The sequence below is a fragment of the Petaurus breviceps genome, unplaced genomic scaffold, assembly GCF_028583685.1.
Source record: "Petaurus breviceps papuanus isolate PSGF00001 unplaced genomic scaffold, PetGlider_PUasm1.0 582, whole genome shotgun sequence".
NCBI lineage: Eukaryota > Metazoa > Chordata > Mammalia > Diprotodontia > Petauridae > Petaurus > Petaurus breviceps.
Window position 1 is genome coordinate 15,015,947 of NW_027186390.1, and position 19,005 is coordinate 15,034,951.

At 36.9% G+C, this 19,005-nt stretch overlaps 1 protein-coding gene and 1 pseudogene across 7 annotated transcripts in view; one reads left to right on the plus strand and one right to left on the minus strand.

The window, feature by feature from the left end:
• Window positions 1-19,005, plus strand: part of WWP1 (WW domain containing E3 ubiquitin protein ligase 1) — a 147,311-nt gene that overhangs the window by 15,834 nt on the left and 112,472 nt on the right. For 4 of the 7 annotated variants that reach the window (XM_069103616.1, XM_069103611.1, XM_069103610.1 and 1 more), the window contains one exon: window positions 1,496-1,590. The exons of 2 other annotated variants lie outside the window; for them this stretch is intronic. In XM_069103616.1, the coding sequence (XP_068959717.1) occupies window positions 1,587-1,590 (4 nt within the window). In that variant the 5' untranslated portion in view covers window positions 1,496-1,586. Of the gene's footprint in view, window positions 1-1,495; window positions 1,591-16,701; window positions 16,749-19,005 lie in introns of all 7 variants that reach the window. One more of the 7 variants, XM_069103612.1, reaches the window with a different exon arrangement.
• LOC138173470 (RNA-binding protein EWS-like) lies at window positions 6,356-7,031 on the minus strand (annotated as a pseudogene).

Genomic DNA, 19,005 nt, shown 5'->3' on the forward strand with positions numbered 1-19,005 from the left:
CCCAACTATCCCTTTTCAACTTATTTTCCAAGTCACTTGTTTTTTTCTATTAGATACCTTACATTTTCTCCTTTTTCCCCCCCTATTGTTTCTTGCTTTCTTATGGAGTCATTAATTTCTGTTTGGTCCATTATGATTATTAGGGAAGCTGTTACTTAAGTTTACTACTTTACGTTCTGAGCTTCTTAGTTTCTTCTCATTTCCTCAACTTTTATTCTATTTTTTAAACTTCCTATTTCATTTTTTGAGATATTCATGTAGTCCTTGTGCAAAAGCCATTTTTTTCCTCTGAGTCTCTCTGCTTATAGAGTTATTCCTTCTGGTTGAATTTTGGGGTATCTCTACATCTGTTATAATTATTTGGTTTTCTCCTCTTTCCAGCCTTAGTTGGGGTAATTGGGGCTTTATGCCAGAGCCAGGCTTCACCTCCTGATATGTTTTTGAACAGCGTGGTTGGACCCTACTTAATCTCAGTCTGGATCCCTCTGTGCTAACCTCCACTTCTTAGGGTTGGTCCTCCGAGATCTTTCAGGTTCAAAGTACTGGATCTTTAGTTCTTTCTATGACATCTCAGAACAGAATGCTAGGGCATTTGGAGCCCATAGTCCTGGACTGTCTTGGACAGGTTGTTCTTGTTCTTACTAGCTTCCAGTTCCCATACTCTGTGGGTTTCTGACCACTTTAAATGAGCTATCTTCACAAGGAGTGAGTCCACTATGGTAGTTTCTCAATCAGAAAATAGCTATCAATTTAAAAGATACATTCTGCTACATATAGTTAAGTATTTTCTATTTAAATGTAATTTATGTTTTTTTCCTCACAACTTGGATTCTGTTGTATATTTTTGGTAACATCTCAGTTAACTTGTTGCTGCAAAAGTAAATAGAGCTTTTGGGGGGGCTATATAGACGTCCCATGCTAATTGGTTTTTCCAAGGCAGATGTTTTAATGTATTTAGCTTTATTAGCATTTAGTTTAATTTCTGAAATGGAATTATGTAAAGTAGGAATGGGATACCATTTTTCTGTTGAGGGTCACTAACAAAAAATATCAATCAGGGATCACATAGGTAATATAACTTCATTCGGTTATGTTGTTTCTAATAGAGGAAATGCTCTTTAAGTCAAAATATAAGCTTCTCTCATGTTTTACAAGTGAACTTGTATTCCAAACCAGTGTTTCACTTGACAAGAAGGTGAAGGGCCAGCTGACTCAGGAAGTTTGGAAGCTCTTTCATCTTGCTGACTGTTCTGTTTTGCATTGGTTAGATTTCTTTAAGAAATAATAAGAATTAATATATACACTTTTGTACATTTCTTACTCTTAGAAGGTGCTTCCTTGCCAGTGTTCTCATTTGGTAGTAATGTTGTCCTTTAACTCTCCTTTGCTTTTGACCTTGCCTCTTGCCTTACTAACACAATTATAGTTGTCTGTTATAAAGCTTCCTTACCTCCTCTCCTCCACACTTTAAATCCTCTCTACATCTCTTCTTTAGAGAGGCAGCGTGGTATAGTGGAAAGAGCACTGGATTTGGAGTCAGGAGAGACCTGGGTTTGAATTCTACCTCCAGTACTTACTGTGTGACCATGGGTAAGTCACTTAACCTCTCTGAGTATAAATTTCTTCATCTATAAAATAGGGGTAGTAGTTTTTATTTCATAGTATTATTGTGAAGATCAGATAAGATAATGTATATGAGTTCTTGCAAACCTTAACACTAGAAGATCCAGACATGTCAACTGACATAAAAATTTTTATTTTGAAATAAACATTTTCATCCTACTATCTCTATTTTCTTTATGGTTAAAAATATATCAATTGATATAGCTTGGTCCTTCAAGATATTCTTAAATTCCTTTTCTTCTAGTGTTAAAATGCTATATAAATGTTGGGGTAGTGGTGATGGTACTGGTAATAAGAGTTACAGTAATTGTTCTCAAAGGATCAGATGGCCCTTCTCGCTAAGTCTATTCTGCCCATTTTTGCCTCAGAACAAGTTTAAGTCCCTTAAAGAAATAGGGGGCCCTCATCTCATTCTATTCTTCATTCTGTCTTTAAAATCCGCAGCAATATGCAATATCACCAGAGTGGTAGAAACCATTATTTTTGAGCAGATAAGAGGTACCTCTCTTACCAACACTCTGACCCTAGTTCTGTTTGCTGACAGTGATTGAGATTAGAGAGGCTTCCTTGATAACTGACCTTCTTGGCTGTCATTGCCTTCAGCCCTTTGGGTCTTTGTACCAACCCCTTTAGAATTATGATAAAGAGTGAAATGATTGCCCCTATCCTATACTACTCAGAATTAGTGGACAGAATTTTGTTGTTTTTTTTTAATTTAAATTGTTTTATAGTATTATTTTCCTGTTCCCTTTATGCCACTTTAAAATCAGAATTTTGTCCATGTGGTTGGGTTTCTTAACATGAATCTCTCAGAAATTCTGCTCACCCCTATTGCCACCCCTCTGCCCTATTGCCTTGTCCTGTCCCATACTCCTTGAAATTACTTTTATTTATATTCTTTCTCTTTATGTTGGGGATTAAAAAAAAATCCTCCATTTTCCAGCCCAAATAAAAGTATGCCAAATCCTCTATCTTTTCATTCTTTTAGTTTAAATATATTCATTTGGAATATCTTGTTTCTAGTAGTCCTTTAAAAAATATTCTTATCTTTTTTCTTACCTTAAAGAATATTCTAGAATTTAGTTTTTCCATTCATGGGTTTTGCTCTTACACATTTCTCCTGTCACTGTTGTACCTAGTATGGCCTCTAACACACTTGAGTTTTTCTTCCCACCCTAGCCTATCTTCTTTTTATTATAGGGTTTAACTTGAGGATCAGAAACTTGTTTTTTTTTAATATTTTGATAATTGTATTTCAGTATAATCAGTTTCCTTTGTAATCCTTTGTATTTCATTTTTACATTTAAAAACATTTTTTCTAAGAAATGTGGCTTTACCAAACTGCCATAGCAGTAAAGGAACAAAGGTAAAAAGATTTAAAATCCCTGTTATAGTGCAATTTCAGATAACCCTCATATTGCTCTTCTCCCTGTCTGTCATTACTGTTATGTTGTTCTTCTTGTCCTTTTTTGATAGGTTCAGGCAAGCTGTCCGAGTAAAAGTTGCTATCCTGATATTCTTTTATATCTAATGGTTGATAGACATTGTGCAGGTAGATGAAACAGATACTTTTTGCAATTGAATGAGTATTGGGATATAAACTTACTTTTTGTAGATTCACTGTGAATATTATCAGGAATAATTCAGTAACACATAGGATAACAAGGATGATGTTTACCTCATCTTGTTCTTACATGGGTTTAATTTCTTCTTCTAAAGTCTATGTATATTAAAAAGCTTTTCATTTTTTGAAGATCATGAATGTTTAGTATCGTTCTAATGATACAAAAATATTTTTGTTATTGTCAGTATTTTAGTGTGAGCAGTATGATTGAATATACTTTTTATTTTTTAAAATATTGCTTTATCACTTTTGGTACACTGATTTGAAAGTGGTTCAAAGTTCAATTTATTTCCTACTTAGTATTAATGAGTATCATAGATGAAAAAGATTCTTAAGATTCTCAGACCAAATAGGAGAATGGATAAGTATATCAGATATACTTACTAAATCATGATACTAATTTTAAATCTAGTCTACCTGTTATAAATTTGTATAATCTATACAGATTATTGTTGAACTTTGTCTAGCTAGTAAATTTCCATTTTATTTTAGTCTATTCTTGCAAACTAATAGGAAACAGTTGGATTTTTAGCAAATTACTTCCAAACTCAGTGAAACTTCATTTAGAAGATTTTTAAACAGGTTAGAAAATTCTATTACAGAGATGAAGTGTGCAGATTTCAGTTTTTAAGTAATACTTTTTTTTCTTTTCAGAAATAAACTGGTTGGTGTTTTTATGCTATCATTAGCTCAAATTAGATCAAATAAAAATATATGTAAAAGTACTTTGCAAACCTTAAAGCATAATGTGAAATGTATTTATTATTTGATGTCTCAAGGCACAATATATGCTAGGTCAGTGCATTATCTAATCTCTCAAAGCACAACGTATACTGGGTGAGTGGATGCAAATCTATATTTCAAATGTTATCATTTCAGTTTTTGCCTAATCTTACTGGATCTGATTGGGTCATCACTATTTTACCTTCTAATGTGACTGATGAATTACTCATAGTAGGAGTAGAAGTATTTTAGGGTTTTTTTTTTTTTGCTGTTCATTTGTTCTTCCTAAGAATTTTATCTTTGTAGAAATCTTTTTAGACTACTTGTCCATTTTGTTAGGATTAGTTTAGTTAAAACTAGGTAATACTTGCAAATCCATTTAGGTAGGCACACATAAACTGTAATACATCTCAGGAAGCTAAAGACAAATAAAAGAATGAGGACTCTTGTTTCTCAGTGATGTAGAACTCACTCTTTATCTCACATAATTGATTTTAGCTGCTACTGTTAATCTTATATTTTAAATATTAGTACTTTTTCTCTTTTTTAGATTAAAAACAGAAGTTGTAATATTTTTTTCTAGGACCCTAGTGCATTGGGATCATTTACTTTGCTTTAGAGAATATATGAGGATTAGTTGAAGAAACTGGGGATGCTTTTTTTGTTGTTGTTCCTCCCAAGATGTATATAATTATGTATTTGTACTAAAAGGAAAAATCTCGGAAGGACATTCTATAAGAAAAATTCAGTAACTTTGAAGACTCTTAATTCTAAAAATATTTAGTCAGGAGTTTGAAAATGCAGGTACCTTCTCACAGCAGTTCCACTTGTCTCCTAAATTAATTACAAACAAAACAGTGGCTAAATTGTTAGCAGCTATAGCCACCAGGTATAGAACAGAGACAAGTATACAAAGAAACATATAACACACATATCAATATTTACAATGTATATGCCTTTATATATGTATAAAGAAGTCCATCTAAATTTGTTTTTCTTTTCCTTTTTGGAGGGCAGTTGGGGTTAAGTGACTTGCCCAAGGTCACACAGCTAGTTTTTGTGTTAAGTGTCTGAGGCCGGATTTGAACTCAGGTCCTCCTGACTCCAGGGTCAGTGCTCTACTCACTGTGCCACCTAGCCACCCCCATCCAAATTTTTTAAATGAAATCCAACCCTGCTGTACTTATCTTTCACATTTCTAACAGCTTAGATAGATCTGAATGAAATTAGGAGCCTTAAAAGTCAAAACCCAAAATGAATCAAAATAGTACTTTGATGTTATTTAATTAAATCTTTATAACAATGCTTAGTAATGTAAATTTTTTAAAATCAGGCCTCTCATGTATTATATTCAAATTTTAAGTAAACAGTTCAGAATTATGGTTACTGTGTTAAAATGATTTTTATATATGAAAAACCATTGTAGTTATCTTGAATGTACAAATAGGAAAACTGTTTCAGTACATGACCAGGTTTATTTAGTAAATATACTTTTTTTTGAAACCATTTAAGTTGTTTTAATGTTTCTCCACAAGTGATGAAAAATACTAAAGAATAGACAAGGAATAATCATAATGTTGTGGCCAGCATTATAAATAAGGAATACATTTTCTCTGGGGGTTTTTATCAGTCTCTGTGCTCCCAACAATGTTTGCCTTTTTCCTTTTTTTCAAGTCCTCCATGCCCTCCTATTTGTTCCATGAGAAGTCCAACAGGACCTCCAAGTCCTTCTCCTCTTCCTCCACCAAAGCCTCCTTACTCCCTCCCACCTCTGCACATTCATCCAAGATTCCCCTTGCCCTGGTTATCAGGGCCAATCATGCTTTGTTTTTTTTCCTGGTCCCAACTCCTACCCATATATACCCTTGCCACTTGGATAGTCCTGCCAGAATGCACTCTTTTGCCCATAATGCTGCTCTTTTGGCTATGTTGATCTGGAGTCTACCTGTAGGATCCATTTTGGGGGGGATAGCTAGTGAAGGGCTTATATCCATAGCTGCTCTATTGACCATAGCAACTCTGCTGTGTCCCTAGGCATTCAGTTGGGTACTTGATCGTAACTACTCATATGGGTAGAAGAATAGTTGGTTGGAGGATTGTTATTGTTGTTGAGCCTTCATTTTTTAAGAGCACCAATGACAGCATGGGGTGGTATCTCAACTTGCTTGTGAATGAGATTTAAGTGAGGTGGTTTCCTTAAGTCACCAGCCTCACTCTCCTAGTGTCATTAAAGTCCAGTGGCAGGACAAAAGTCAAGATGACTGGTGATAATGGCTCAGGATGCAGTAGACCTTGGTGTCTTCAATATCTGACCAAGTTACAAGTGTTCCACAGAACCTGCTTTAACTGCCTTCATGGCCATTGGAACAAATTGTTCTCATCCACTTATTTTGCTGGAGCATAGGATGGAGGTGTAGTGTTTGCCTTTATGGGTTAACTGTTGGGTACCTGTGGATAACTGTAGTTGCTCTGTCTATCCTAGGCTGGCCTGCTCTATTAGATTGAGGCTGACTAGTCTTATTAGCAGCCTTGCTACCATCCTGGGGTTTTACAGGTGTAGCAGCTGCTGCCTGTGAAGCTGGCTGGGTTCCACATGTAGACTTGTTACTTATGGTGCCTGTATGGTTGTAATTGTAGCAGTGGTGGTATCCATATCCTTGGACAGATTGACTAGAAGCCTGAGGTACAACGTAACCAATATTGGAGTCCGTCCAAAAGAGGTTACAATACAGTCTGCCCGTATGTTGCCCATATGTTGTCTGGACCTGTGTATAGCTGACATAAGTGGTCTGCCCATAAGTTCCATGACTTTGTTGCCCATATATCTATGTGGTCTGTGCATATCCTTGAGTTGGCTGGGCTGCTCTAAACACTGTAGCCTTGTTGGGCTGCAGCTTGACTCTAAGTACTATAATTCTAACCTCATTTTAGAGATAAGGAAAAGGTATTCCAGGTTTACTTGGGTGTACTCAGGCTCTAAGCGCAGCATCTCAGCCACAGCTTCCTTCCTTTGAAGCTCAGGCCTCCTTTGACCACCTTCACTACTAAAGCAGCTGATCATCTCCCTTTAGGGAGACCTATCATGGTTGCCTCTATGTAATTCTTTGAGGGCAAAGACTGAGCTTCATTTATCACCCAGAGGTTCGAAGGCAGCCTATCTTAGAGTCTGGAAGACCTGGGCTAAAATCCATCCTCAGACTTTTGCTAGCTGAGTGACCCCTGGCAGGCCATTGCAGTGGCCTGCCTCAGTTTCTTCTGTTGTAAAAGGGAGGATCCAGTATGACAGTAATGTAACCAAATGGGAAGGGACTGAGCAGGGAAGCACTGTGGCTCTGGGCTGGGGGGATGAGGTGACTGTCCTGTGAGACCTCTCTGGCCCACAACTGCTAAACAGGAAGTAGCAGGTTCTTGGCTAGGTATTTTGTTGCCCATATATCTGGGTGGTCTGTGCATATCCTTGAGTTCAGCTAATGAACCAAACCCAGTGCTGCCCTTGAGGAATTAGAGTTCATGAGGGTAGGGAGGCATATAACTGCCTAGGTTAACTAGGGTCAGGGCCCTCCAAGGAGGGTCAGGAGAAGGTTCTTGTAGGGATGCAGAAGAGGGGCTTTTGGGTATTGCTGTTGATTCCTTCACTTGCATTAATTAGGCATGTGATAGGCTCACAGGACCAGGAAGAGCTTGAATTTAGGGTCATGGCTGTGGGCCAGGTGTGGGGATAGTAAATAAACTTTTGACCTAATGGTTGCCGCAAAATTAACAGTGCAAAAAAAAAGGGGCAGGGCAGCTAGGTGGTGCAGTGAATAGAGCACCGGCCCTGAGTTCAAATGCAGCTTCAGACACTTTTCATACTGTGTAACCTTGGGCAAGTCACTTAACCCCAATTACCTAGCCTTACCCTCCTCCCCCCAAAAAATTATCAGTGCAGCAACTGTATTTCTCAAAAATTACCTACTTTTAACAAAGAAATTTTGAAAGATAATTTGCTTTATTCTATGTACATGGATCCAAAAAGACATAAGAAACAAATTAAACATACTGCCATTTTACAGAATTGCAGCATTCTTTGGAATTTTACAAAACAGAAGCATACTATTATGTTAAGGTCAAGGCTTTACTCTATACTGGGATTAAAAGACAAGACTTCTCTGTAGTTAAAAATTTGCTCAGAAGTATATTAAAGATATTTTCTAGTACTGATCATTTTTGTACCTAATTTTGTTCCAACTTTTCAGATCCTAATCCCCCTCCCCCAAATTGAACACAGTACTTTAATTCCATGTTTTATCTTAAAATGTTTGAAGAGATTGTTTATTTTCTAGGATAGTAGTTGTGGGATTTTCATCTTAGGTTTTATTTTTAAAACCATCAAATTACATTTTAAAAATATTTTTTCTTCAATTATAAGTAAAAACAAGTTAAATTATTTTTTTTTTACTTTTAATTTCCAAATTCTGTCCCTCCCTTTACCCTCCTCTCTTCCTGAGTTGGTAAAGAATCTGATCTTTGGATTACATTTTAAAGTACTTCTTATAAAACTATAGACTAATTCAATATTGAGAAAGTTAAAAATGAACTGGATAAATTGCAAAGTGAAAACCTTAAATATGATGGTCTTTTTGTTAATATAAAATGCTTACTTGTCAGTTACTATTTGAGACCTAAAGAAATGTAAAAAGAAATTATCTGAATCAGGGTTTCTTAAACTGGGGTGAATTTTTTTATAACACACAGTTTCAGTAGAATTGGTTTTCTTTGCAATTCTATATATTTTATCTTATTCATTTTAAAACATCATTCTGAGGAGAGGTCCATAGGTTCCACCTGAGTGACTGCCAAAGGGTTCCATGACAAAAAAAAGCCAAAGACTCCTGTTCTATAATCTTTTTTCTTTTTTTGCTTTTTGGAGGGCAGTTGGGGTTAAGTGACTTGTCCAAAGTCACATGGCTAGTTTTTGTGTTAAGTGTCTGAGGCCATATTTGAACTCAAATCTTCCTGACTCCAGGGCTGGTGCTCTACTCACTGAGCCACCTAGCCGCCCCTCCTGTTCTATAATTTTTTATAAGGAAAGATATTTACACATATATGGATGTGATTTAGTTTCTAAGTTGCTTTCAAAAATATTTCCTCCTCATGTTCTTTCATAGGCACTGATTTTCCATTTTTATTTAAAATAACTTGGGTTTTTTTTCTTTTGTTGATAACAGTTGAAAGTGGGAGAATATCTGAACTTATTTCCCATTACTGTATATATATATATATATATGGCAAAACAATTTTGCAAAAGTGAAATAAAGCCATTTCAAATAAAAAATTTCTGTGTCTATAGTACCTTAATCCTTAGCTTAGATTTACCTACATATTTTATGTAATTAACATTATTTTAAAACATTTTGTTCCAGAATTATATGGCATTTTAATTTACTTTCATACCAAAATGTGTAAATAATTAAAGTATCAACATTATTTATTCTCTGTTAAATTTTCTTTTTAAAAAAGCTCTTCAGGGTGACAAGGTGACATAGTGAATAGAGCACCAACCATGGAGTCAGGAGGACCTGAGTTCAAATACGGCCTCAGACTTAACAGAAAGCTAGCTGTGTGACCTTGGGCAAGTCACTTAACCCCAATTGCCCTACCTTCCCCACTCCAAAAAGCAAAATAAAATAAAATAATAAAAAAGCTCTGCTAAATTACCCCCAAATTATATACAAAGGATAATATAGATACATTTAAGCATAAGAAGTTGGAAAGCTATCTGATATATTTACAATAGTATATGTTTGCAGAAGAGTGGAATTACTTTCTATAGAATACAGTGAAGTGCATAGATGGGAAGATTTATGTCTAGAATGAAATTTTTGGACACTACCATTATACATTTTCTACAACTCATATTTCCACAACTCATTTTCATTTCTAAAATACTTCTATGCCCTTAGTCACTATCATCATCTTCATAATTACAAGTATTATTCAGGAGTACTTCAATGACTAGTTATGTTCTGAAACAGTTAAGTTGTCACATAGCCAAGTTTCCTTCAAGAAAGCAGAAATCACACATTTACTCAGGCTTGGATTGGCTAGGAAGACCAAATCTTTTAAGCATTGAGCTTGTGTACAGCAAAGTCATGCTTGTAGCAGTGCTGATGATTAACAAACATACAGTTGCCTTAGAGTCAGGTATTCAGAGAGCAGTATGTTTATCACTGGGAGTCTTCCCACTCTCAAGAGTAAATCAGTAACACTTATTTATGTGATGCATCTGTTCTCTTTTTTCAGTAGCAGTGGCAGTGTAAACAATAAATGATTTATTTGGCATCTTTTTTTTTTTTTTAAAGCAATTAGGGTTAAGAAACTTGCTCAAGGTTACATGGCCAGGTGTTTCTGGGTGGGTGCTAACTGTCTGAGCCTGGATTCTATCCCAGGTCATCCCAACTCTGGGGCCGGTGCTCTTACTCACTGTGCTACCTGGCCGCCCCTGTTTGGTATCTTAATAGGCCATCCTCCATGGTCCCCCTATTCTTGAATCAATAGTGACATTTTCCTGGGGAATTTTCTTAATAATCAATAGAATGGAAGCATAGTAGAAAAAATAACATTTCAAAATTATATTTACTCTTTTAATTAAAAAAAGGCAATCCGTATAAATATAGTATTAATTTAAGTTGTGCTAAAGAACTTAAATAACATTGTAGACTAGAGTTAATAACCTCCAATTACTTGACATCTCAGACTGTATATTAATAACTTCAGTAAATTTTTATAAATAGGTTACAGTTGTCTTTGGACTAGATTGTAAGGGTAATTTTATGGGGTTGCCTGAAGTTTCTTTTTCGATTATTTAGAAACATTAATGAAAGGATGCTACTACCAACTGGAAAAGAATGATTTTAGAACTTGGTAGTAGCAAGTAGCTCTATTTCAATTACAGAACAACAACAACAAGCATTTCTGTGACACAGATATCTCATTTGAACCTCACATCAACCATGGGAGGTAGTGCTATTATTATCATCCCCATTTTACAGTAGAAGAAAATGAGTCAAACAGGTTAAATGACTTGCCCAGGGGTCACACAGCTAGTAAGTGACTAACATCATTTTTGAACTCAGATCTTCCTGACTCCAGGCCCAGGACTTTGTCCACAACACCACCTTTTATACCCCAATGGGCTTTTTAATTTTATGGTAATCATATGATTGTAGATTTTGAATTGAAAAGTACTCTAGAGGCCATATTTAGAGGCTAGACTTCCCATTATACAGATGAGGGGAAGGGTTCAGAAAGTTTATATGATTTGTTTACATACATAATGACTATCACAGTTTAAACCTTGGTCCTTTGACTACAGAACCTACACTCTTTGTACTGTAACATGTTGCCTCACACTTTATACCATTACTTTACAAACGATCTAAATTATAGTTCTAGATAAAAGTTTTGCAAAGCTCAAATCACTAACTAGTTAATTCTGGCAGGCAGGCCCTAACTAATATATGAGCTTTGTAGATTTCAGTATTTGAAATAGGAATTTATGTATTAATAGTAGTTGTAAGTTAATTAGTGCTTTAGAAGCAAGTCAGTATTGTATAAATATATTTTGTTAAATAGTGTCTCAACTACTGACATAGCTAAGATTTGCCAGGCAAGTAAGTTACTTCCAGTTATTCATTTACCAAAGATTCAGAGACATAAATTTTAAAATATTTTAGAAACTCATGTTTAATTATCTTATGCATTTTTCAGATGCCAAATGGTATTTGACCTGCCTTCTTTCCCTTTTTTCAGTTTTAATGAATGAACATTTTCATAGATGAATGTATTTCCCAGGCACAGTGCTAAGCACTAAATTGCAAATAAAAATGTAGATTACCATCTAACTGAAATGATGATGAGAAGTCTGGTGTTAGAGGATCCTTAACTGGGTAGAAAAGACAGGGTGAAACAGATTGCAAGATGCCTGGGGGTGGGTAGATGCTTGTGATGCTTAGATATTTGCATGGAACTGAGGCAAGCAAAGGTTAAATGATTTGCCATGGGTAACAGCTAGTAATATTCTGAGGCTGGATTTGAATTCAGGTCTTCATTATTCAAGACCCAGTACTCTTATCTATCATACCACCTAGCATCATGAGGAACAGCAATTGAAAACTCTAGAATGGAGTGTCATATACAAAAACAAAACAGTAAGGAAGTCAGAATCACTGGATTGCAGAGGACATAGAGGAAATTAAGGTTTAATATGACTAAAAAATTTGGGAAGGGACAGGTTATGAAACTTACATGGCTTTGAAAGCCAGCTGGGATCTTAACATTTGATTCTGGAGGTAATGGGGAGCCACTGAAGTTTAAGTAAGGGTAATGGGGTCACATTGGTGTTTTAGGAAGATCAGTTTCACAGCTGAGAGGGGGATGAATTGGAGCAGAGATAGACTTGCACTAGGGACACCAAGTAGCAAGTTATTGTAATAGGCCAAGCACAGGTGATGAGGGCTTGCTTCACAGTATCAGAGGAGAGAAGGGGGCATATAAGAGATATGTTAAGAGATATGTTCTAAAGGCAGAATAGGCATGACTTGATGAAAAGATTCCATATTGGGGGTAAGAGAGTGAGGAGTTGAGGAGGACTCATGGTGTTCAAGCCTGGGTAACTTAGAACAGGTGGTGTGCTTGGCAGGAATAGGGAAGTTTAGAAAAAGGAGAGGTTTTGAGGAGGAAAAATAATCAGTTTAGTTTTGGATTTGTTAAGTTTAAAACATCTGCCGTTTGAGATGTCTAAAAGGCAGTTGGAGAAGTGAGACTGGAGGTCAAGAGAGAGTTTAACAAGAAGATCTGAGATTCCACAATTTTTATATCTTTAAAAAAAAACTTTTAATATACAATGTGTTCTTTTGCCACAGTCACATGTTTTACATAATTTAGCATTATGTTACAAAATTTTGGATGGTGGAGTAGAAGCAGGACCTCCGAGCAGATCCGGCTCCCACCTTCCCCAATCAGTGTAAAAAGGAGACTCTGAATAAACTTTGGAGCTGCAGAACCCACAAAAAGAAGCTAAACTCCCACTGAGGACAGGCCAGCAGGAATCGGCCAATGCAGCCGAGCCCAGGGCCAAGGGAGCTGGATGTTTTAGCCCCAGGGTGGGTCTGACCAGCCGCCAGCCCAAGGTACTCCAGATCAGCAGCAGCAGTGGTGATCCAGAATTATCAACACAGAGATGCGAAGGACAAAGTTAGAGGTCAGTGCAGTATGCAGTTTGGGACCCCCAGTAAGTGGGAGTGCTTTGGCTTTTGTCCCCAAAGCGAGACAGCAGCTGAGACACCAGGCACAGCCAGCACCACAGCCAGCCAGTGCCACTTGGCAGCTTCAGCTTCTGGCCTGAAGAGTGTAGGGGGACCAAGCGACCAGTCTGAGGGGTAATCGCTCTTGCTTTAACCTGCTTGGATCTGGATTGCAGTCTAGGGTGTAGGTCCTGCAGTGTGACCAGCTTGCCAGAGCGTGTGGAGACTTCACAGAGGGCACCCATCTAATACCTCTGGCAACTGAGAAAACCCCAGCGTTTGGGACAAAAGCTCCCCTCACTGGTAGCAGAGTCCTACTGTGGCAAAAAGCCCAGGGGTCAAGTGACTGAGGGGAGACATGACCAGGCAAAGGAAACAAAGCAGGCAGAAGATTCCAACATTACACTCCTATTTTGGGGACAAAAAGGAGCAAAGCATGGAACAGGAGGAAGACAGTGAAGTCAGAACTCCTGCACCAAAAGCTTCAAAGGAAAATATGAGCTGGTTACAGGCCATAGAGGACCTTAAGAAGCGCAGATAAGAGAAGTGGAGGAAAAATTGGGAAGAGAAATGGGAATGATGCAAGAAAATTATGAAATGAGAGTCAACAGCCTGACTGAGGAAAATAATACCTTAAAAAATAGACTAACTCAAATGGCAAAAGAGTCTCAAAAAGGCAATGAGGAGAAGAATGCCTTAAAAAGACGAATTTGCCAGATGGAAAAAGAATCTCAAAAGTTCACTGAGGAGAATCATTCCTTCAGAATTAGATTGGAGCAAAGGGAAGCTAGTGACTTTATGAGAAATCAAGATGATGTTAAACAGATCCAAACAAATGAAAAAATAGAAGGCAATGTGAAATATCTCATGGGAAAAACCACTGATCTGGAAAATAGATCCAGGAGAGATAATTTTAAAATTTTTGGACTACCAGAAAGCCATGATCAAAGTAAGAACCTAGAAATCATCCCCCAGGAGGTTCTCAAAGAATTACTGCCCTGATGTTTTAGAACCAGAGGGCAAAATAGAGGTTGAAAGAATCCACCGATCACCTCCTGAAAAAGATCCCCAAAAGAAAACTCCTAGAAATATTATAACCAGGTTCTGGAATTCCCAGATTAAGGAGAGAATATTACAAGCAGCTAGGAAGAAACAATTTGAATATTGTCAAAACACAATCAGGATAACCCAGGATCTCGTAGCTTCTACACTGAGGGATTGAAGGGCTTGGAATATGATATTCCGGAGGTCAAAGGAGCTGTGATTAAAACGAAGAATCACCTACCCAGCAAAACTAAGTATCATGTTTCAGGGGAAAATATGCTCATTCAGTGGAATAGAGGACTTTCAAGTATTCTTGATGAAAAAACCAGAGTTGAGGGGCGGCCAGGTAGCACAGCGAGTAAGAGCACCAGCTCCAGTGTTGGGATGACCTGGGGATCAAATCTGGGCTCAGATACTCAGCACCACACCTCAGATACAAGAAGCAAGAGAAGCATGAGAAGGTAAACAGGGAAAAGAAATCCTAAGGAATTTATCAAAGTTGAACTATTTACATTCCTGCATGGAAAAACGATAATTGTAACTTATGAAACTTTTCTCAATATGAAAATAGTTGAAGGAAATAGAAATATATATATATATATATATGTCTATATATAAGGTATATGGACATATGAATACATATGTGAATGTGTGTATATATGTTTACATGTTTACAGGTATACATAGATAAAGGGCACAGGACCAATTTAATAAGAAGGGATGATACTTAAAGATGAAATTAAGAGGTGAGAGAGGAATATGAGAGGAGATGGGGAGAGACAGAATGGGGTAAATTATCTCATATAGAAGAGGCAAGGGAAAATGGTTACAATGGAGGGGAAGAATAGGAAGGCAAAAGAGAATGGGTCAACCTTATTCCCATTGAATTTGGCTTGGGGAGGGAATGAAATACACACTAAATAGGGTATCTCACCCTACAGGAGAGTAGGGGGGAAGGGGGTGAGAGGGGGGATGATCGAAGGGAGGGCTGCCTGGGGGGGAGGGAAGTTGGAAGCACCCACTTTTGAAAAGGGCTGGGATCAAAGTAGAGAATACAACAAGTGGGAAGTAGGATAGGAGGGAGGGAAATATAGTAAGTCTTTTACGATATATCTACTGTGTTATTGTTTTACATTAGCTACACATGTACAATCTATACTGAACTGCTTATCTTCCTACTATGGGTGGGTGACAAGGGAGGAAGAGAATGAATCTGGAAATCAAAGATTTAAAACAAAATGTTCATATATATATATATACACACACACACACACACACACACACACATACTATTATCAATACCATTTTACATGTAATTGGGAAATAAGTTATACAGGCACTGGGACATAGAGATCCACCTTGCCCTACTGGAAAAGTCGACAGGGATATGGGAGAAAATATGGGAGAGAGCAGCTTAGAGTAGGGGATGTCCTGTGGGACTGCTATTTTGGGGTGGTGGGTAGGGGAAAAACGTGGAGAAAATTTGTAAGTCAAAATCTGGCGGAAGTGAAGGATGTAAATCAGAAGTTAATAAAGCATTTGAAAAATGCAACAAGATTTTGATACAATTTGATATTTTTCATCAACAACTACATGTCATATTGGATGTTAACACACTTTTAATGGACAATCTATTTTCTAAGTTTAGCTTTGGTTATAGCCCCAAATCCATTTTCGGTAGGATTTAAATCATGGAAGTTAGCACATGTTTGTCTCTACCTCTTGGATAAATTTCCTAACCTTATGTGAAATGTGGCATGGCATAAAGTTGTTTTGTAGTATTCCATTTCACTTTGGGAATTTCCTTAATTCAAAAACAATTATGCTTCTAAGCATATCATTATATTTATCAGTTTATTATTACCTCATTGGAGATGAGATATCCAGGCTCACTGAAAGTAAAAAATCTCTCAAACATTTTTAGGTTGGTTATTTTGCAGTCTGATATACTCAGATCTTACAGACACACCTGAACTTCTCTCATCTGTTTTGACATAACCTTGAAAAAAGTTTCATCAATAAAAATAACCTTTTGCTAATCTTTATTACTCTGTTATCTTGCCCATGACACATATTTTTTCTTAATAACAGCAAATTGCACATGTGATCTTGTTTTTGTTTTAACTTCAAGAAGCCTGTTCTTGCTATAAAATTTGCTAATTTTTTTAATCTATATCAATATGTTCAGTTTGTCAGGCCCTTCTGAAGGTCTTTGCTTGTTTTAACCAGTTAATTAGACAATTTTGCAGCAGTAGTTTGACAATTCTTGGCATTGTTTTTTTACTTTTGACTACATTTTCCTTCGGACTTTGGTGTGGCTCATCCTGTTTTATTGTGTGTTTGAATGATCCTTGAAATGTTTGCTTTCCTTACACCAATAGCTGCTATGATATCTCTTAACAGGCATTCAAGTGTACATCAAAAGCTACAACTCTTGCACATTTCCTTAGGTCAGTATCCATTCTTTTTTTTTTCCTTTTTTTTTTTTTTTGGAGGGCAGTTGGGGTTAAGTGACTTGCCCAAGTGTCAAGCGTCTGAGGTCGCATTTGAACTCAGGTCCTCCTGACTCCACGGCCGTTGCTCTATTCACTGCTCCACCTAGCCACCCCAAGTATCCATTCTTTAAAACAGAGCAAAAGAAATGTATATATGACATGGAATCTGGCTGTAAACTGGTAGAGAACTAACTAAAGTTTGGGAAAACACCTCAATTCACTTTATTAGGATATGATCACAAAATCAGTTAGCCTAATATTAGTAGCATCACATGCACATAACCACTTTATTTCACAAATAAAACTATATAAAAATTATTGCTTGTCTCAGCGATTTTACATACCACTGTCTATGTAGATATTTAGTATCTTTCTTCCTAAATCTTTTTTTCCTGACACCTATAATTCTGTCAGTGTCACCATCATTTTTCCATTTACCTTTATTCTTTTAAGAGTCATATTTTATTCTTCTCTGCTCCCATATGAGAGTCAATTAATTTAGTCAATTGACTAGATTAAGAGGGATCAAGGAAAGCTTCCTGTAACAGGTGGGATTTTAGTTGGGACTTAAAGGAAACTAGTGAGGTCAGCTGTTGGAGTAGAGAAGAGAGAGCGTTCCAAGCATGGAGTCTAGTCATATCACCAAGTGTTTTCATTTCTGTTTCCACCATGTCTTCCACTAATCTCATCTCTGTGATTTTCACACTTACCCTCACACCTCACTTTCCTTTTAGCTGGACTACTGAGGTAGTTTTCTAACAGGCTTTCTGCTTTGAATGTCTTCTTTCTTCAGTCACATGCTACTGTCAGATTAATTTTCTGACTACACTGGTCTGTTTATATCAGACTAGAGGATCACTATAGTCCTTTCCAGTTGTAAAGCCTAGCCTACCTCATGGCAAGCAGGCCCTAACTAATACATAGGCTTTGTAGATTTCAGTATTTGATATAAGAATTTATATGTTAATAGCAGTTGGAAGTTAATTAGTGCTTTAGAAGCAAGTCAATATTGTATAAATATATTTTGTTAAAATGTCATGGTAGCTCTCTACACAAAATGCTTCATCCCTTTATCCCTTTTGCTTATTGAATAAAGACCACATTTGTTAGTCTAGGATTCAAGACCCTCTATAATATGGCTGTATTGCCTTTTTAGGTACATTTCAACCTATTCCACCTTCTTGAGTCTACTTTTATAGCATATGAAAGAAACTGATCATTGTCAAATGAAGAGTAAAATAAATATTGTGAAAGTTACTTAAGTTAAATAGTAAACTAGGATTTATTAGATGTGTACTATATGACAGGCACTGAGCTAGGCATTGGTGATGATAAATACAAAGAATGAAATGCATAATGTGTATTTGTGTGTGTACATATAACAAATGTAAAATGAATAAATGCAGATGTGTGCAGAGTAGTTAAATACAGAGTAAATGGGAAGTCTGACCATATTACCTCATTTTTTAATGAACTCCAGTGGTTCCCAGTTTCCTCCAGGATCAAATACAAAATTCTCTTTTGCATTCAAAGCCCATCATAACCTAGCCCCCCTCCTACCTTTCCAGGCTTCTTATACCTTACTCCTCAACATTTATTCTTAAGTCTAGTGACACTGACCTCCAAGCTGTTCCGTAAACAAGACTCTTTATCTCTGACTGTCCCCCATGCTTGGAATGCTCTCCCTTCTCTGCTCTAACAGCTGACCTCCCTAGTTTCCTTTAAGTCCCAACTAAAATTCCACCTTCTACGGGAAGCTTTTCTTGATCCCTCTTAATTCCAGTGCCTTCCCCCATTATTATTTCTTATTTAGCTTGTTTATAATATTTTCTTGTAATATCTCTCCCTATTAGATTTGTAAGCTCTTTGAGGACAGGGACTGTCTTGCTTCTTTTTGTGTCCCTAGTACTCGGCACTGTGCCTGGTACATAGTGGGTGCTTATTTTACACGTTTATTGACTTATTTGACTAAACTAGAGGGAAGCAGTTGAGTAGCAGGTGGGAGGGTAAGAAAGGCTTCATGCAGAAGATGGTCTCAACTGTATCTTAAAGGAGCAGAGGGATTCAGGGATATGGAAGTAAAGAAAAAATGCATTCCAGATATGTGGGCAGCCAGTGCAAAATGGAATGTCAGCATGAGGAACAAGGAGAGGGCCTATTTAGCTAGAACACAGGAGGGGGTACATAATGCCCAGTGAGGCTAGAAAGATAG